The sequence below is a fragment of the Mytilus edulis genome, chromosome 1 (genome assembly GCF_963676685.1).
Source record: "Mytilus edulis chromosome 1, xbMytEdul2.2, whole genome shotgun sequence".
Classification (NCBI taxonomy): Eukaryota; Metazoa; Mollusca; class Bivalvia; order Mytilida; family Mytilidae; genus Mytilus; species Mytilus edulis.
In genome coordinates, this window is record NC_092344.1 from 94239557 (window position 1) to 94261022 (window position 21466).

Sequence of the window (21466 nt, forward strand, 5' to 3'; positions counted from 1 at the left end):
CATTAAACAAGTTTTAGCATTTTTTAGTAACATTTTAACCCATTCCCGAAAATTTTCCCCAAATTGAAATTTTTCTAAACATGCATCTAACCATTCCCATTCTGCATAGTCAAAAGCTTTTGTTTGATCAAGAAAAAGGATTGATCCTTCTTCGTCTTCCATATCTATAAAATCGAAAATATCTTGCAGCATTCTATTAGAATCAAAAATATTTCTGCCCTTAACAAACCCTTTTTGATCTGTTTCTATAATAGATGGTAGAACTATTTTCAAACGTTCAGCCAGAATTTTTGAGCATATTTTATAGTCTACATTTAATAATGTTAAAGGTCGCCAGTTTTTAATATCCTCCCTCTCCCCACTTTTATATAATAGACTTATCATTCCAAGTCTCTGCGATTCGGAAAGTGTTTTATCAAAAAAGGTTTCTTTTAATATTTGCGTAAGCTCATCCTGTATCAAAAACCAATATTCCTGATAAAATTCTGCAGTTATGCCATCTTCCCCTGGTGATTTATCCCTTTTCATTAATTTAATTGCTTTGAAAATTTCATCTTTTGTAATTTCACTATCACATAACCGTTTTTCTGCTTCAGATAGAGTTTTATTTACATTATATAGTAATTTTTCCCCAGCCTCTCTATTACAACCACCCGAGGTAAAAAGTTTCTCATAATATTTTAATTGTTCACCTAAGATTTCATTAATATTATTTTTGTATGTGCCATTTTCGGCTTTTATTTTTGACCATAGTTTTTCTTTTCCTCGTTTTTGTTCTAATCTGAAAAAATAATTTGTGGATTTTTCACCTTTTTCATACCAATTTATTTTTGATCTTATGCGTGCTGCTTCTGCTTTTTGTTCGTAATATTTATATATATCATTTTTTAGTTTTTCAACCTCATTCAGATTTTGTTGTGTTCCATCATTTTCTAACAGATTTTCTAATTTATCTTCCCAATTTTTAACTTCATTTTCATTTAACCTAAGTTTCTTTGAAACAGTTATTGTTATGTCCTTTATTTTAGTTTTTGTTAAGTCCCAGAACTCCTTTTTATCTTTAAAATTATTTATGTTAAGTTTCCAAGATTTCCAGAATGTTTCAAAAGTATTTTTGAAAAGGTCGGTTTTAATTATACTATTGTTCATTTTCCAATAACCCGGGCCTCTTTCTGGTTCGACGATGTTCATTGTAATTGTTATGCCGTCGTGATCGCTGAAGGGAAAATAAACAATTTTTGCATTGTTTACTCTACAATCGATATTCTCACTAGTGAATATATAATCTATTCTCGAGTATGATTGACCCCTTGAAAATGTATATTGTTTTTTGTTTGGATATCTGAGACGCCAAATGTCCGTCAGTTCATTTTTTTCAATGAAATTTTTTAGTTCATTATTTCCCGCATCTTCACGTTTGGGCATATGTTTTCTATCTAATTTCCTATTTAGACAACAATTAAAATCTCCCATAACGTAATTCACAATATCATTTTCTTTATCTATTTTTAATTTATTAAAGAAATGTTTTCTTTCTATGCCATTATTAGGGGCGTAGATATTAAAAATTCTAATAGTTTCGTTTGAGTCTAATTTGAATTCAACTATCAATTTCCTTCCCTCCGCATCTTTATATTTTTCAGTAATGTTTATATCTAAATTTAGTTTCACTAAAATTGCTACCCCTTTGGAAACGGAAGTCCCGTTACACCAAAAACTTAACCCTCCCCATTCTTTTTTCCATTCATTTTCTACAAATTTTGTACAATGAGTTTCCTGCAAACATATAAAATCAAAATTCTTTTTCTGACACCACTGGAATAATGCATTTCGTTTTGACTTATCTCCCATACCGTTTGCGTTTAATGAAACTAAACGAATAGACATACTTTATGGGAAAAAATAAATATGTATATTATTGTCTTCAAAATTCTGAATATTTAGTTTGCTATACAGTTCACCGATTTCATTTATGTAATACAACATAATAAAAGTCTAACATATATTCAATATATTTACAACAAATGAATTTGCATGTACACTTACAATGCATTTTTTTTTAGAGTTATCTCCCATACCATATATTTCATATATAATTATTTTTTGCCTCCTTATTTCACCTTTCCCTTTTTGTTAAGTTCTTCTTCTAGTTTGTTTATTGTCCAGTTAGAAGGGTTATTAGAATTCCATTGGGTCTCATACCGAGAACTCATAGTTTTCCTTCGCACACCTTTTCCTCTGCTAGACATTTTGTTGTCAGTAATTATCCCAAAATAATGTTTATTTTTCAGTTTAAATAGTCTGAATTATATTTATTTGTTTAAAACTGTAATATAGCTTCTGTTAAGTAATCCAAACACTGAAAGTTCAAGTTTTTAGCTAAAACACTATTAGAGCCAATATTATTCTTATAACTGCTTAATCTGCATTTAATATCGATATATAACTTCGATATTTTTTTGATAGGGGTGTGCTATTTTTGCCTCAAAAACCGTACCCATTTTAATATAACATACACTGAAATTCAGTACCTATAGTTATATAAATATTTAAGAAAAAATTACCTATACTTATATGCAATATTTAAAATATGACCCATGCTTCTACATGTTATATAAGCACTAACTCATCATTACTAATAATTCTTAAATATACCAGCTACCCTTAAGTTTTTATATGAATTGACATCGATTGGTGATCATACCCCAAATCAATATACAGTTATTGAACGTAAATACATTTTAATATAGGATGTCATTAAAACGGAGGGTGATTTTTATATAAAATCTCGCAAAATTATGACCCATATTTTTGGCACATCCCCGTATACCCAATAATAGGAATTTACCCCCCCCCCCCCCCTCGTGAGTGTACTACTTTTAGGACAAATAATATCAAAATTATAGAAAAGTTTACTAGCTGTACTTCCAAATATGGACATTTCTATGTTATTGGGATCTAAAATTCAGTTTGAAAGTTTCAGACGTACTAATATTTTACTTTTTTAACATAACCAAAACACTACTTTAAAACATAAAGATTCAGCACCCAATTTTTGTTCACATGTAATTTCATCCCCTAACTTAAGGTGGTACCTAACACTACAGGGAGATAACTCTGTAAAATCAGCAGAACGTTTTAATGACGTTGTATTATTAAGGGAATATTAAGCTTTAAATGATCAAAATAAGTGTGTGTCAAACTGCTTTATAACCAGTGTAAAGGAGTAGGTTCAGTAAGACCCCTTTTTGGCCCCAAAATATAGCAGTTTTACAAAATTGTTAAAATGTAAACCTTTAGTTATTTATTGGACAGTAGAATAATTCTGCTACATAAATATGGGCTGTTTTTGACAATACAATGCACATATATCCGGTACTAGCACCATTAAGTCATGCTAAATTACTGAAATCCTCATAATTCTAGCATTTTAGTTAAATTTTAGACGGTTTTCGTGTAAAACGAAAGTGGCCGCATTCGTGTTCATCCTTAATATTGAAATGTAAGTTGTTTTTTATGATAATACATAACATATATAAAAGTTGAGGATGAACACGGATGCGGCCACTTTCATTTTTACCATAAACCATCTGAAAAGTGACATTTTTTGGCATATTAGGTAGATTTTTCATATTTGAGCTTGAATCGGATCGTTTTTAATGACTAAATCTGTTAAAATCTTTCACATAATAAAATTGAGAATGGAAATGGGGAATGTGTCAAAGAGACAACAACCCGACCAAATAAAAAACAACAGCAGAGGGTCACCAACAGGTCTTCAATGTAGCGAGAAATTCCCGCACCCGGAGGCGTCCTTCAGCTGGCCCCTAAACAAATATATACTAGTCCAGTGATAATGAACGCCATACTAATTTTTAAATTGTACACAAGAAACTAAAATTAAAATAATACAAGACTAACAAAGGCCAGAGGCTCCGGACTTGGGACAGGCGCAAAAATGCGGCGGGGTTAAACATGTTTGTGAGATCTCAACCCTCCCCCTATACCTCTAACCAATGTAGTAAAGTAAACGCATAACAATACGCACATTAAAATTCAGTTCAAGAGAAATCCGAGTCTGATGTCAGAAGATGTAACCAAAGAAAATAAACAAAATGACAATAATACATAAATAACAACAGACTACTAGCAGTTAACTGACATGCCAGCTCCAGACTTCAATTAAACTGACTGAAAGATTATGATTTCATCATATGAACATCAGGCACAATCCTTCCCGTTAGGGGTTTAGTATCATACCATCATAACATATATGAGAAGAACATAACCCGTGTCATGCCAACAACTGTTTTTAGAATAAATGTGTTTAGTTCCGATGCAAAGACCTTATCAGTGACTCAATATTAACGCCAAAATATGCAATCTTTAATGACTTGACAACAGTATCGTAATTATATCCCTTCTTAATAAGTCTATTCAAAGGTTTTGTAAGTTTCTGAGGTGAATACTGACACCTTTGTGCTTTATAAAGAATATTACCATAAAAAATTGGATGTGAAATACCTGAACGTATTAGAAGTCTGCATGTTGAGCTATATTTACGAATGATGTATATATATTCACAATCTGATTTTTTGAATGCCCATTTAATTAGGTGTGTGCATTTTTTCTTAATGAGAATGTGAGGCAATGTGGTATACAGGGTAGAAAAATCAAAACTTTGAACAGATTCAAAATCACCAATATAAGCATGCAATTTATCAAGTACTTCCAACGAGTTCTTGACACTCCAAAAGTAATTTATTCCACTATTTTCGAAGGCCTTATTTGAACAATTTATTATCAGGTTTTTAATTGTACCAAGTGTGCTGGTAAGAAGAATAGACAATTTAGTAGTTGAACAATGGCTTGAAGACGAAATAAATCTATATTTGTAAGGGGTTTTGTGTAGCTTCGGAAGCCAATACATAGTTGGGACTTTCATTGTATTTGGCTCTGCTTGTAAAGCGGTGGCTAAAAGTTTATGTTTGTTACAGATTTCGTTTTCTGAAAATGGAGTCAGTTGGAAAGTTGGTGAATTGGTGATTTCCTTTTTCAGAACCTCAATGTAAAATTTACGTCAAACAATAATAATATTATTAGCAGCTTTATCTGCCGGGCCAAAAACAAATTCCATGGCTAGTTCTTTTAGTTTATGTTTGATACGAGAAATAGGTTTATTGTGGTTATTGTTTATAGTAAAATGTTCTTTAAAATGTTGAATACGTATATCAACTATCTTCATTACTGAATTAAAAAAAGAGTCCAAAGATTTTTTGTCAGCTTTTTCCCGTTTTATCCATTTCATACAGTAAGTATGGAGTGAGTCGTGGATGATATTACGACACTCATTCCAATTAATAATTGACGGGGGACGATATTTAGGTCCTTTACTGAGGAATGATTTTAACTCTCGGTCTTGAACGATGTTAAGATCTCCTGCTATAACATGGGAAATGGGTCCATAAATATATTCGGAATTACTGCAATTACATGAAGTAGGTGTATTTTCACTGATATTAACATCTTTACACAATTGACTATAATTAAACACAAATTTCCGGGTAGATTTCTTGTAAATATAACAAATAAGAGGTAGCTCAGTATTGTCAAAATATCCAGGAATTTGTTCTTTAACAGAATGGTCGTTAAATATACCGGCAATATTTACAAAATCAAAGCCTTTATTGACATACTTAATTTTAATCAAATGTTTTTTATGATCTTCAGGGCGATCAATTTTGGGAAATAATTTAGAATAACAATATGCCATAATAATTTGAACAATTTCATACTTAGGACTGTTATATGAAATTGTGTTGCAATCCTCCAAAATTTTATTTAACTTATTAACCGGTAACGAACAGAGTTTTGTTAACAGATAATGTCTGCCGTTGTTTTTTGAAATAGAAATTAGGTCCGAAATATTGGTATGATTGGCCCGAAATTTTCTTTGATTGCGATTTGTTCTACGACCGTGAGAACGTTTTTTACGAACAGTTTTAGAAACTATATCCAAAATGTTAACGGAATTAGTTCTAGATATATTACCAATTCCCATGATATTATCATTTAGACCGAGAGGGTAAACTGTCTGTAATTTTTTAATCCAATTTAATTCAATTATTTTCCGTGATCGTACAAACTTTGAATGCGATTCACCAGGCTGCTTATTTACTACTTCTAAAGGTTGAACTGCTAAATATTTAAAAGGATGGTTGTGCTTCTTAAGGTGTTGGTAAATAATACTTTTGAATTTATTGGGTCTTTTAAAACGATACAGATGTTCTTGAGTGCGTTTAGATAAATATCGTCCAGTTTCTCCTACGTACTGAATACCACACCCCGGTTTGTTTCATGTGAGTAAATAAATAATACTGTTTGTTTTTCAAGTTATATCAGTTTCAAAATTTAAAGAAAATGTGCGACCATTAAACGTGGACCTTACCGTATTGTTGGTGGAAAGACGGGGACATGTAAGTCATTTTTTGGCATGACACTTATCGATAGAAGGGTAACCACGATTTTTATTGTTAAAAATGTTAGCGATGGTAGTATTTTTAGATAACCGATTATGAAGATTGAGACGTGTGGATACCCTTTGAACAAGTTTAGTATTTAGTAATTTTCCATTTCTAAGCTTCATAATTGTTTTGTTAGTGAATTATATAATAAAGGAGCAAAGATTGGCGTCCAGAATATGAACCAGCATACAATAATTTAAGTTATATAAAATGGATAAATTTGTTCGGCTAAAAATGTCAAACGCTATCAGTATTAAATAGTAGAATGGGACTGAATATTGAAATACTACTTTTTGATAAATATTCCTAAAGTAATGAATTAGAGCAGTTCTCGCGCGGACACACACTCCATAATCTAGTATATTATAAGAGCATAAACCTGAAGCACGGGGCGGCACTCTACTGCCTCCACACGGCACCAAAGACAAACTCTGTAAAAAATAAAATTGAGAATGGAAATGGGTAATGTGTCAAAGAGACAACAACCCGACCAAATAAAAAACAACAGCAGAGGGTCACCAACAGGTCTTCAATGTAGCGAGAAATTCCCGCACCCGGAGGCGTCCTTCAGCTGGCCCCTAAACAAATATATACTAGTCCAGTGATAATGAACGCCATACTAATTTCCAAATTGTACACAAGAAACTAAAATTAAAATAATACAAGACTAACAAAGGCCAGAGGATCCTGACTTGGGACAGGCGCAAAAATGCGACGGGGTTAAACATGTTTGTGAGATCTCAACCCTCCCCCTATACCTCTAACCAATGTAGTAAAGTAAACGCATAACAATACGCACATTAAAATTCAGTTCAAGAGAAATCCGAGTCTGATGTCAGAAGATGTAACCAAAGAAAATAAACAAAATGACAATAATACATAAATAACAACAGACTACTAGCAGTTAACTGACATGCCAGCTCCAGACTTCAATTAAACTGACTGAAAGATTATGATTTCATCATATGAACATCAGGCACAATCCTTCCCGTTAGGGGTTTAGTATCATACCATCATAACATATATGAGAAGAACATAACCCGTGTCATGCCAACAACTGTTTTTAGAATAAGTGTGTTTAGTTCCGATGCAAATACCTTATCAGTGACTCAATATTAACGCCAAAATATGCAATCTTTAATGACTTGACAACAGTATCGTAATTGTATCCCTTCTTAATAAGTCTATTCAAAGGTTTTGTAAGTTTCTGAGGTGAATACTGACACCTTTGTGCTTTATAAAGAATATTACCATAAAAAATTGGATGTGAAATACCTGAACGTATTAGAAGTCTGCATGTTGAGCTATATTTACGAATGATGTCTTTATACCGATGATAAAATTTAGTAAATGTTTTGACTAGTTTGTGATATCGAAAACCCTGGTGTAATAATTTTTCAGTAATACATAAATTTCTCTCGTTAAAATCTAAAACATTGTTACATACACGAGCGAATCGTACTTAAACTTATTAATTCAAATAAAATAGACACTTAAGTGTTTAAAAAGTGGTCAAAATCTTTCGTCAGATGAACCTACAATTTGAGGCCAAAATCGGTCCTTACCGGACCTACTCCGGACCTACTCTTTTTCTGATTAAACGTTTGGTTCAAAATTTTTGAAATTTTTATATTTTTTTCAAAGGGTCAAAGTAAATACTTTGTCAAAATTCTAAGAAAATTAAACGAGCCAAATTAGATTTAGTTAAGGTGTTAGGTACCACCTTAATATTTTATACATGAAATATTAAGAAATTCATTGGGAAAGTATATTAAAAAGAATGCATGTTATACACTGTTTACACTAGGGTCTATATTCGTAGGTAACTAAAAACAAAAGGACGACAACTGTGTCCTTGGACCAATTTGCGTAATTTTCCGGTCCTTTCTTATATTTTTTATTGCATTAACCAAAGATCTTTCGAAGAAGGTTAAATCTATGTTACATCTTAATTTCTGGAAAAATATCATTTTTTTCAACGAGTGACTAATATATAGAGATTAATACATGGCCTTTTCCATATCAGCCTGGGTATCATCCCGAGACCCCCATATCAGCCCGAGACGGAGTCGAGGTGCTGATATGGGTCGAGGGATGATACCTAGGCTGATATGGAAAAGGCCATGTATTAATCGCTTTATCATATACTTCCGACAATAGTTTTATGTAATGCAAATAAACTAATGCAATAACTAAAACAGTCAAACATTTTATAAAGAAAATTAAAATTATGAATCAAATATACTATAGTTGTCCAACAACAGCATTATACTCCTTATATATTTATGGTAACATTTCCTATAGAGGCATTTTGAAACATTGAAAATTTGGAAGAGTTTTACGATCATTACTTCTCCATGTTTGTTGTACTATAAAATGATTCATAATTGTCAATGGCATTTGTTAGCAAGTATTAAACTATCCCCACAAAAGTTCCCGTAAATTTTGACGTCGTCATAAAAAACATCTGACGTCACAATGGAAAAGTAAACAACCGATACCGGAAACACCGGAAGTAACTTGCACGAGAGGCACTGATATGGGTTTTTTGCACGAGAGGCACTTGATATGGGTTATCAGCCCGGGTGGGAAGATATGGCTTGTGCACTTCCACCAATTACACATATGCAAAAGCTATCATATTAATGCTAAGTATATGATAAATCGAAGTAAATCATGTTTAAAGATTGAATATAGATAAACGACGTAAACAAACAAATTAGCTTCAGTGATTCTGAGGCGTCAAAACTCAGTTAGCAGTACAGAAAACTCAAAATCTCGCATTTTGGGTCATGATTGAACACAGTTCACCCGTCCGAGGCACCGTATATCGTACCCAGTTTAATAGGCATTGGTTATTGTGCTCATTCTTTTAGTATTCTGTTGTGTCTTTTGTGTTTTTTGTCATACTCATTTTTGCAATAGCATTGTCAGAATATCTCGACTTATAAGTTTTTAGTGTCCCCTTTTTATCCTCAATCTTTTTTTAACTAAACAAATATAGGATAATACAAAAATAAATTTAGTATAACTGCCAATGAGACAGCTCTTCACTAGAGACCACATGACACAGAAATTAACAACTATAGGTCATCGTATTGCCTTCAATAATGACCAACGTCTATACAGAAAAATCAGAAATAAAAGATGTGCAGGGATGTAGTCACAACATTAGATCATTAATTGCTACACAACATCATGTTTTAAAGAAAACAAAATAGAGAATACGATCATACGAACCAAAACAAACAGATATTTATTACAATAAGGAATTTCTGGCATGCTCGAACAGCAAAAGTAAACATCGTACTGAATTGTAGATAAATCTACCGAGCAGTTTTAAATTTATTTCAAACGAACTGTCTGAAAAGTTTTAAATTCAACGTTATGTAAGAATACTCGGTCACAGTAAGTCAGAATGGGAAGAATAAATCAAGTGTTAGAAGAGTACCACTCACAAACAATAAAAAATTACAGGTTATCTTTATTTGTGTGGGGCTGATCGTTATCTGGTTTTCTGCGTAGAGTTTTGATGAACTTTGTATAAATAAAGTCTTTTTAGTCGAAAACGAGAATATCCGATGAAAATATTCATTACTAGTCTGCGTGCCATGTGTTTTGTTACAGAAAACGAATCTTAATTAAGACTAAAGGTAAGTCCATATAAGATTATTTTGTCAATATCATTATACGTACCTATGTGGTATTAAAATATATTCATTACTTGATAGACATTCACAATGTTGGTCTAGACATTATTGATAACGACAACTTTTGAAAGAGCGCGCTCGTTCGAACAGAAATTGGTTTCTTATATCTTTTTTTTTTACTGTGAAAAATCCGGTGCTATAACCAATTATTTCCCATGCGTTAAATATGTTTTTTTTTTTTAAATAAGAATTTCTAGTTATTCATTAACTAAAATACTATTAACTGTTCTCCTAGACCGCATACCAACGTTTCCAAATAGATTCGCTGGCTTTAACTTTTTTTTAAAAATGCATGGTAACATTATAGATAAATACATTTATGGGTGACCTATTCCGTCGCACCTCTCCCTATTATAAAAGAAAAACAACCATAGATCAGTATACAGACAGTGACAAATAACACATTTACAATAACTATTTAAAGGAGATTATCGTATTCAAATACGGACTTCACTCCAATGTTTTAAGGAAGGGAATAAAACAACGACTTCGCATTAACTATGATAATTTTACTTTTATTTTAAGATCAATGATAATAATACACCATAGATAGAAGAGATATGCATATATCTGTAACCGTGCATATGACGTAAGTATTATGTAAACGGATTAGAAATCATTTCTCTCAGCTCAATGATTCTTAGACAACCGTTAAAAAGATACGTGGATATAAAAATCTTCTTTACAATCGGACACGTCCGTTGCAGTCTAGTCGTTGTATAAAGCCAGCCTAACTTCAGTTTAAAGTGTAAGAACACAATGAAAAACGTAACTTGGATATTTGCTGTCATCTATATATCCTATAGTTTAGTGTTCGATGTGTGTGATGCCTGTGGAATAAATCGCTATTGTACAGTGGAACAATGGGCTCCATGGGGTTCTTGTAATGCTACATGTGGTGGCGGAGTAAACACGGTACAGGAGAGACAAAAGATGATCTGTTGTGATCCGTATAAATATACTTCATTGAAAGGGTGCTTACAAGGTTGTAACATTCTGTTCAGTTGGTGGCAGGCAAATGCAACAGAACACAAAACATGTGGAAAATGTCAGAAAGGAGGAACATTTGATGTCATACAAAATAGTTGTATTTGTCCTTCTGGCTATGGAGGATCATGTTGTGATCGTAAGCTAAACATATTGCATAAAAATTTTGCAACATTTAATGAAAATTTCGTCTATTAAATCAAAATATAATCCGAGCATTTGCAATGCTTCACTTTTTAAATATACAGAAACTGAGAAGTTGTTTGATAATAATAATGCACACAGTGTATACGGTAATTTAAGAATAAGATTGCAATTGTATTAGTGAAAGGTACCGATATACACGACCATTCCAACAAACAGACCCAAGAGATAAGTAAAAGTCTGAGTATGTATCAGACTTCCTAACATCGACAAAAGAAGTAAGACATTGATTTAGAAAGTAAAATGTAAAAAGTAAAAGGAAAATTTAAAATGAAAAGTCCAAAATCAAATAAAATTTAAGTAGAGAAATGTGATAAAGTTATGAATTTCGGAAGATTACGATTATGAACTGATTATACACAGCCTTTTAGCAGTCAGCACTTCGGTGTTGACATGAATATCAAATATATGGTCACTTTTATAGATTTACTGCTTGTAAAATTATGAATTGTTCGAAATATTATGGATTTTCTTAACCCATGCAAAGACTACATTAGCCGTATTTCGCACAACTTTTGGAATTTTTTGCCTTTTTAACAATCTTGATCTTAGCGTTACTGATGAGTTTGCTGCAGACGACACGCTCGTCTGGCGTATCAAATTATAAGTCTGGAAACTTTGATAACTTTTAACACCTTTTTAACTTATTGATCCGCAGAAATTCGAAAGTTTGAATAACTCAAGTCCGTTAAGACACAAGCAATTAGCAGATGTTTATGACGAGGTACAATTCATGAACCGTTCTTCTTAATATTTGTAATGAATCTGCTGCAGTAATTCGTCACCTCTATTTCTGAAATATCCGTGCAGAAATATGATGATGTTGTAAATGGTGATGTCGTAATTGGTGATTTTTGTAACTCCCGTAATCTATGAAGGATCGATCGCATATATCTTCATACTAAGTATTATAAGACGCTAATAAATGATTACCTTTTTCGTATTGCAATAGTCCATCGAAGTCAATTGATACAATAACTAATTAATTATTAAACATCATGACATAAACCCATTTTCTATGCATTCTGTAAATTCGATTTCAATTTTTCTTGCATATGTATGACATGTGTGCCCTTTCATACTAAAATTCCAAAATTGTCATTAATTCGAATAATGATACACAATGCTATGACAGTTTAACCAAATTTGATTATTTTGCAGTGCAAACCACATTACCTACAACCATGAAAACAACAACAACCACCACAATACCAACGACGACAAAGACAACCACCATACCATCAACATCAAAAACAACAAAAAGTATAAAATCTACCACAATATTAGTGACAACCAGGAATAGTATTTTTAATAAATATTTAACAAATCTAGTATCTAAGTCAATAACAAGATTTTTTTCGAATTGGGCGTAGCTATAGAACTAATTAGAGTTTGATTATTGTCATTATTATCTTAGTTCCTAATTTTCTTGCCTTTTTATTCTTGATTCGATAAACTAGATTTTGATAAGAAATATAATAAGTAATTGCCGTGTTGTACATGTATATATATAATCATTCTTTGAAATTAATTTCTATTTGGAATAAGTCTAGTGTATCAAATAATGTGTTCATGACATCATCTATTTCATTGAAGACATGATAACAAGCTGTACAGGAAATCCTTGTAAACAAGGAACATGTATACCAATGAATAATCAGTATTTCTGCCTGTGCTCTCCTGGATATGAGGGACATAACTGTGACAAAGGTAAAAGGCAATTTTAAAAATTCAAAACATCATACCGTTTAAATTATTATATATAAGTACTAATGATTGTATATATATATCAGAAGATGTGGTATGAGTGCAATATATAGAAATAAGAATATGTGGTATAACTGTCATTGAGACAACTCTCTACCACAGACTGAATGACATAGACGTTATCTTCTATAGGTCACCGTACGGCCTTCAAAAATTGCAAAACCCCTACCGCGTAGTCAGCTTCCCATTTCGGTAAAATTGTTATTAGCAGATCATTCCAAAGTCTTAACATCATTTAATCATTTAAAACAGCAGTTACACTTATGATATCATGTGTATGCTAGACTTTAATATTTGAAAGCACTGATTTATGTTAGCCAATGCTATATGGCAATAGGAAACAATGTCGTGTTCGCGCTGTAGTCTTTCAATGTTCTGGTCACCTTCAAATCAGAGCCAATCTAGTAACTTGTTGCATAATTTAACCACACACATTTAGCCTGATAATGCACAAATAGCATGTTTCCAAGTTCAGTTAACTATAATTATAAATAATTTTGAAGATTTTCATCGTTATGAACATGTATGTATAAAGAAGTGCCACACTTTTATAGTATGTCTTCAAAAAAGAGGCGAAAGATATCAGAGGAACAGTCAAACTCATAAATTAAAAATAAAATGACAACATCATGGCTAAAAATGAAAAGACAAACAGACAGATAATAGTAAACAAGAAACAACATAGAAAATTAAAGACTGAGCAACAAGAACCCCACCCAAAACTGGGAATGATCTCAGGTGCTCCGGAAGGGTAAGCAGATCCTGCTCCAAATGTGGCATCTGTTCTGTTGTTTAAATGTAGACAAAACTACCATCTGGCGTATCAAATTATAAGCCTGGTTCCTTTGATAACTAATTAACCAATAACTCTACACTGAAATTAAACGGACGCACGGACACACTTATAAAAAACAAAGTGTCCCTTCTATCGTTAGCACTGAAGGTTCATAAACATACATAAAAATACATCCAAGAAAAGAAACATTTATATAAATTAGATAATAAGCGCAAACTTAAAACTACTGATTAGAAGAATAAGACAGCAATTGTCACCGTTATGAAGAATAAAACTTGTTTTACTATGTTTTGTTTACAGATACAAATGATTGTGCTAACAGCCCATGTCAGTACGGAACATGTAAAGATATGGTTGATGATTTTCATTGTGAATGTGTAGTTTTCTTTAAAGGCAAAATGTGCAGCAAACGTAAGTTTGAAAATGAAACTAATTAATTTGAAACATATGATAGATAGTGAAAGATCTGAGCAGTATAGAGAGAGAATTTAGATATTACATTCCTCCTTAACTTTGAATTAGAAAATGACTTTATAAATGTTAATTAAAATGTGTAAAATAAAGTTTGTTTACATTAATTAAATTATCACAGTCCCTGTATTGTTCACTAATGTTTTTGTAATAAATAAAATATAGATGTTCACTTTCTCAATTTGTATAAATTATAATAGTCTCTTTAATGTTCACTAAATTGTATCAGTCTCCTGGTTCTTCTGCTTTATGTTTCAGTCCTGGTTTCCTGACTTTTCCAAAGTTCTCTTTATCCGCCCCCTCCCGCGCCTGTCTTGCGGGGGGCCCATAATTTTGTATGTCCACTGCCCCCTCCCGCGCATGTCTTGCGGGGGGCCCATTTTCTCCATCTTCCTGTTTCTGTTTTCAGCATACCCTTTGATTTTCTCCTTGCATTGTCTGTCTCTTTCATTTATCTCCTCATATAAGTTTGAGTGATATCTTCTATTAATCTCCTGCTTAGCTGTTTTAGTGTTTTTCTTTTTTAACTTTGTTATTTGCTGTGTTTTGTTCCTGGGTTTTCTAAATAAGTTCACTTCTGTATTTGCTATTTGGCGTTCTGGTGTGACTTGGTAGTGTTTAAATCCCTTATCAATAGCAAGTTTCTTAGAGTTGAAAGGTGGTCTATTGTCTGGTATTCTCAACTGGTTTTTCTTTACAAAAGAACCATCAGTTCTAATCTGTATCATCCCTAGCTCAATCAGAGTGGATTTGCTTAGTAAGGGTGGAGAATTGATTTTTCCTTTTACCACAATGAATTTTGTCTCTGTGCCACATGTTTTGTTTCTTATGATAGTTTTAAATTCTCCCTTGATTGGTAATGAATTTTGCAGTGTGATTAACTTGATTTTACTCTTTTCTAATACTGGATTGCCGTATGTTTTGCTCTGAAATTTTACAAATTGATTTTCATCCATTACGTTTACATCAGCGCCACTATCAGGTTCCACCTTCACATCTACGTCGTCTATTCTTATTGTCACTGTTTTGTCCATGTCTCTACTGCCTTGTATGGTCTTTACCTTTCGTATTTTCATTATATGTTTGGTCGTTCCTCCAAAATAATCTCCATCTTCATCATAATCGGATATATCTGTATTCGAATCTGTATCAATCGTGTCCTCCGTTGTTTTCTTTACACTTCTTCCTTCTCGTCTAAAATTGCCAGCTCTGTACTGTTGTTTTTTCTTTTCTGTTCTGCATACTGATGCAAAATGATTATATTTCTCACAGTTTCTACATTGTTTACCATATGCAGGACATTTGTTTCCCTCACAATGTTCAAATCCACAATAACCACAATTAGACTTGGTTATATAATCCTGTGACCTATTATAGCTTGACCTGTTGCTTTGTATTTTATTTATGGAACTTGTACCTATGTCTCTGTGATCTCCTTTCATATCCGTCATCTGTAAACATGTGTCTTCCATCTGTCCTGCTTCTTCTACAAATTTATCTAAATTCCATCCTTTGCTTATAGCCCTCTTTATCAAATCCTGATTGGTTATGGTTTGAATACAATGTTCCAATATTCTTTCGTCGCATGTAGCTTCAAACTCACACGCATGTGCCTTTTCTCTCAGTCTCATTACATATGTTACTGTGTATTCATCTCTAAATGGCTTCATTTTTAAAAACAAATACCTGGCATGATGTTTGTTCTTCTTTGGCAAGTAATATTTATTCAATTTGTTCTTTAAGACTTTATACTCATCTTCTCCTTCTTCATCTCTTAGGCTTCTTTCCAATCTTGATATATCTTTTCCTCCATAAATGATTAATGCATCCTTTTTATCTGCAGGTTCTGTTATCCTGAAATATCTAAATTCCCTCTCTATACTTTCCATCCATTCTTCCCAATGTTTTCCTGTAGATATCTGATCATCCGACTGTATAAACGGTTGTGATCGTAAATTTCTAGTTTCCGTAATTACCGTTATCTGCTGGGGCTCTCCTCGGTCCATAATCTCTATTTTATCAGTATCTTCTTTTAATTCCTTGTTTTAGCACTATCTTCTTTCAATTCTGTGTTCCGGTAAATTTTCTCTTTATTTACGCTGCTAAACACTGCTTTTTTCTTCGTTTTTAATCCTCGTCGCCATTGAAAGATCTGAGCAAGACTTGATGGTTCAGATAGTAATTTAATAATGGCTGACAAATATACAATTGGTATCGCTGTAGCGACGTTACGTAACAAGTAATTGTCCCGAAGGTTTGTGCGTGACGTTCCCGGAATAATCACAGATATTACAGATAGCACTAGGGGAAACATATAAGAAGTAACAAAAAACAATTACAAATTGAAAGTGGGAAATTTGAAACAAAGACAAATCGACAAATCGACAAATCGGCCGAAAACAGTACATGAACAGACAACAATATGTAAGTCCTTCTATTACTGTATCAACGCTGTCACTAAAAATCTAAGAATATACGATGACCAGGTACTAATTACTTAATGTTGCATTAACTACATTTGATTGACCTAAATCATTTTCTGAATTAAATATTCGACGTTAAATACAACCAGCCCAGCCAGACAACAATTATTTCTGTTTAATGAAAATGTATGTAATATTTTTTTCAGTTACATCATGGGCAATTGCTTTTATTTCACTAGCATCACTAGCTCTACTTCTTGCGTTTTGTTGCGGTTACCGGTGCCTTTTTGGAACGTATGTTTACCATATCAGATAGTCAAAAGATTTATTATCCCTATTATATAGATCCTTTAGTATCAGTAACACATGTTAGTCTGCACAGCAAATGCGGACAGCAAATAAACGTATTCCATTTATAAATATGGCAATGCGTCGCATAAAGAATTTCTGAAGGAGATAATCACACGTGAAGATTATCACATTATATGCCAATATACGTCAATAGTTTGTCCTTCTTTTATTGAAATTTTAATTTTTCAGTTCGTTTTGATATAGCAGTTCTACTGAAAATCCATCGTGAATTTGTAGAAAAAAAATGTTTTAATTTAACTAACTACGAGAATTCAACATAAGGTTTAATATAGTATTTTTAGTCTAAATCTCCTCTATCTCTTGATCCTGTCATAACCTTCAGTACTTATGGTACATACTTAATGAATGGCTATAATTTATTTTGAATTTATTGACCCATAAAATTATTTTTTGACTCTTCACATTGAATAATCCGCTAAATGTGAAGAGTGAAAAATTAATTCTATGGGTCAATAAATTCAAAATAAATTATTGCCATTCAATATAAATAAATGGCTATCAAAAATAAGGCTCAAAGATCTTTTTATATTATTCATATTAACAATAACAACGTACACACATGTTGGCGTATAAATACACAACGTCAGAGTGGGCGTGTTGCCATAAAAATTGACAACATTGAAAATAAAACCAATACTTTTAACCAACCAGAAGACAGTAAATACATCAAATTTATTTATATTCGAATGATGTATAAAATCAAAAGCATGGTATAAGTTTGCTTCCTGTCAATTGACACATACAGTTCATATATGTATCATAGGATTTCTTAGTTCTAAAATTCCGAATAAACCTTAACAATACATTTTGTTTAAATTGTAAAAAATGACGTTCGTATGTTTAACAAAAGATTAAATTTAATTTTGAAATAATTATGTTTTCAGAGATCACGAAAAAAAGAAAGTAGAACCACTGAGAAAAAAGTCAATACAATACCAAGCAGAGAGACCACCACCAACGGAAAGACCACAGCCAACTGAAAGACCACCACGGTATGATGATTGGTAGGAATGACTGTATCTGAAAATTTCATGGATAAATTGCATTGGGATTTTTAAGCATGTTGTCGTATTAAATATTTACCTAATTTACCATTTCGTCTATAATACATTTCTGACAATAGATATAAACACATATTTTCTTGAATGTTTCAAAATAAAGCTTCCATTACCTTATCTTGTTTCAGCTTTATATAATGATATATTTAAATGAGTTTAAGTTATTCATATTATGGATAGAAAAAAATCGTTACTGACATACACTTGTAAAGTTGCAATGACAGAAGTATCAGCAAAAAGATTTTTTATATATGCACTTACAGAATTTTTGTACGATATACATTTCAAATGATGATTAGAAAAAAGAGAAGATACAGAGAAAACCACTGAAATCCATAAGTCGAGAAAAAACAAGTCAATATTTTGACAAAAAGGAAACATACTTATCTATAAAACACTACAGCAAATAGATGTATTAGTCTCTATCAGATTTGTCTACCCTTTTTTACAAGCGATGTAGTTATCGTTATCAACAAAGTCTATATTAGCATAAGTTGCTCTTTGATCTACACTTATCTAAATACAACATATATAAACACACAATATGAGACAGAAAAGAAGATAGAAGGTGTTGTGATTACAAATTAAAACTATTTGAACCGATCAGTACTCAGTTCAAAGATCTAAAACTAATTTTACCTAAACTACGTCGCTCTTTGACATTGTACTCATTAGTTTAATAAATTCGTACGTAGATTTATTTTTACCATAACGTGGCTAGATAATGAGTGCAAAAATCTTGTTAATAGTTGACATTTTAGAATGAAATGATACTCCTGCTCTCTTTCGTTTTTACATAAGATTTTAAATCTATTATTTTTTGTTACATTAACTCTTCAATTCTCACTAGCCACGTTGGTTTATAGCTCCACATACAATATACATTTTGATGTTAAAACGTATTTTATGTAAACATCAAACTGTTGTATCATTGAGTTGCTATCTTAAAATTAAACTAACACCTCGGAGTGTAATAGACCCATATTATTAATTGAACGAGGGAGATGATGCAAAGGAGGGCAATAATAAAGCATTAGTTCAATAAAAACAGAAAACACCCTGGTTTCATAGGCAAACAGACAAGAAGCAATCCCCAAAACTCTACAAAGAAGAGCTATGATTAATCATCATGAACCCGACAACAGAACGTAGCAAATTAAGGTGTGCTGGAATGATAAGCAGCTCTGCCCCCTACTGGCAACCGTCGTGTTACGCATTGGAAATGAAATGTATATAATGAGTTTAGTGACTACGCGTTATTTGTGTTACATGTAATATCTGGAGATGTTGGTATTAAAAAAAGGTGACTATAGCAGTGTTCAAGAAAATCGTACTTCCTTCAATAATAACAAAACCATACACATCGTAGTTCTCTTCAAGGTGGATCATCCGTATATATTTCCTGATTTATAATTTTCTGATAAATTGTCAAAACTAAGTTTTAATTATGATTTTTTTTTTAAATAAAACAAAAAGTATGGGTCATCGTGCTCTATTTCAAGCTACAAGTCGTGAGTATTCATGAAAAAACTTTTTGTAATAAAAAAGAATTCTATGAGATAGAATTTTGAAATAACATATGAGAAGATAGTTTCATCATATGCTTTAGGCAAATAAAAAGAAAAAAGGTGTAACCGAACTTGGTTTCTTGCTATAGTCCTTGGATAGTGTAAACTTCCCACAAACACCATTACACCATTACACCATTACACCATTACACCATTACACCATTTATCAAACACCAAACACCATTAAAAACAAAAACCAATTATGACAGATTTTTAAGAACTATCAGATTAAATTTTTGAACTGATGAAGTTTATATTAGAATATTTTACGATGGTCATTTTATTTTAAACGTTCACAATGAATTAATTATAGAACTAAAAAGTAAAATCACAAAAATACTGAACTCCGAGGAAAATTCAAAATAAGAAGGTCCCTCTTTTAATGGCTTAATCAAAAGCTCTAACACATCAAAATAATGAATACCAACTGTTATATACCTGACTTGGTACAGGCATTTTCTTATTTAGAATATTTTTACATGTGTTTTAATTTGTATGCTCTATAAAAATAAGATTATAATATGTTTGACAAGTAAAGTCAAACGTTCGTACATTTATACCAACTATTTTTTCTAAACTATGAGAGAATTAAATAAAAGTAACCAATTTCCGGACTGTAGATATACATTTTTTTTGAAAGGCATTAACTTAATATAAACGTCAAGAAAACTAACAAAGTATAAATACCTTAATGTTGAAGAGAAAAACATTATTGTTTATATTTTTTCCTAGTAAAAATATTGATATAACTAAGGAAAATTTTCATAATATGCTCTATGTACATTGCTTAAATGTTATTTAAACGAGTTCTTAATGAATTCTTTCTTAAACTATGTTTCATTACAAAAAGGTACACGGCTCCTATAATAATAAAAAAAAGTATCTCCAACAAGTATTTATTCTTGATCTTCTTTATACTACTGATTCATTTTGATTTAGACATACCTGTTAAAATGCTACATCACTTCTGTGTGTTTTATTTCTAAAGTAATATAAACCGGTGTGACAATTTTGTTTCAATCCAGGAAGTTATTTGATAGAAAAATAATGCAAACGTGCATAATGCCCGCATCACACTGTCCCGATTTTTATTTACGATGGACATCCGAATGCGAAAATTGTAAGTTCGTACGAAGTTGGTCCCGATCTCGTTAAAATACCCAAAAGTGACCGAAGCAAGTACGATGAATAACGAAGTCTATACGAGGGTGCCGAAAGTATATACGATAGCAAAAGATGGGCATACGAAGGTTACCGAAGACGGTATTTGAGCTTCATATCTCAGCCGAAGCCTACAAGATGGATCACGAAGGCTACACGACGGATTACGATGATGGCGCGATGGCCATACGATGTCTAAAAGACGTCGTGTATAGCTTACGATGCATTTAAATTATATGCCGAAGGCATCACGCGTTTTAAATTGTTTGATCAATATTGAATATATATTATATTGTACATTTAATTTTTGGTTTAATCATAAGACGGAAGACCGTGGGTATTTCCAATTACTGAATAATTTGGTTGATTTCGAAAAAAAATAGTTTATGTATCAAATATGCGTATTCAATTTACCATTTTCTGCA

The 21466-nt window shown here is 32.1% G+C and overlaps 1 protein-coding gene across 1 annotated transcript; it reads left to right on the forward strand.

Annotated features, from left to right (window-relative positions):
• The first annotated feature begins 10993 nt into the window (after nucleotides 1–10993).
• On the forward strand, nucleotides 10994–18429 carry LOC139491417 (delta-like protein 4). Its single transcript, XM_071279142.1, has 6 exons — nucleotides 10994–11360; nucleotides 12587–12688; nucleotides 13022–13135; nucleotides 14289–14399; nucleotides 17089–17176; nucleotides 18139–18429. The coding sequence occupies exons 1-6, from the start codon at nucleotides 10994–10996 to the stop codon at nucleotides 18260–18262; spliced, it is 906 nt and encodes a 301-aa protein (XP_071135243.1). The 3' UTR covers nucleotides 18263–18429.
• Nucleotides 18430–21466: the final 3037 nt, after the last annotated feature.

What these genes read in the sequence shown, in the direction of transcription:
- LOC139491417 (XM_071279142.1), top strand. Translation starts at nt 10,994, where the DNA reads ATGAAAAACGTAACTTGGATATTTGCTGTCATCTATATATCCTATAGT. An exon ending in GGGACATAACTGTGACAAAG is followed by an intron (nt 13,136 to 14,288) that starts GTAAAAGGCAAT and finishes TTTTGTTTACAG; the next exon opens with ATACAAATGATTGTGCTAAC. An exon ending in AGGCAAAATGTGCAGCAAAC is followed by an intron (nt 14,400 to 17,088) that starts GTAAGTTTGAAA and finishes TATTTTTTTCAG; the next exon opens with TTACATCATGGGCAATTGCT.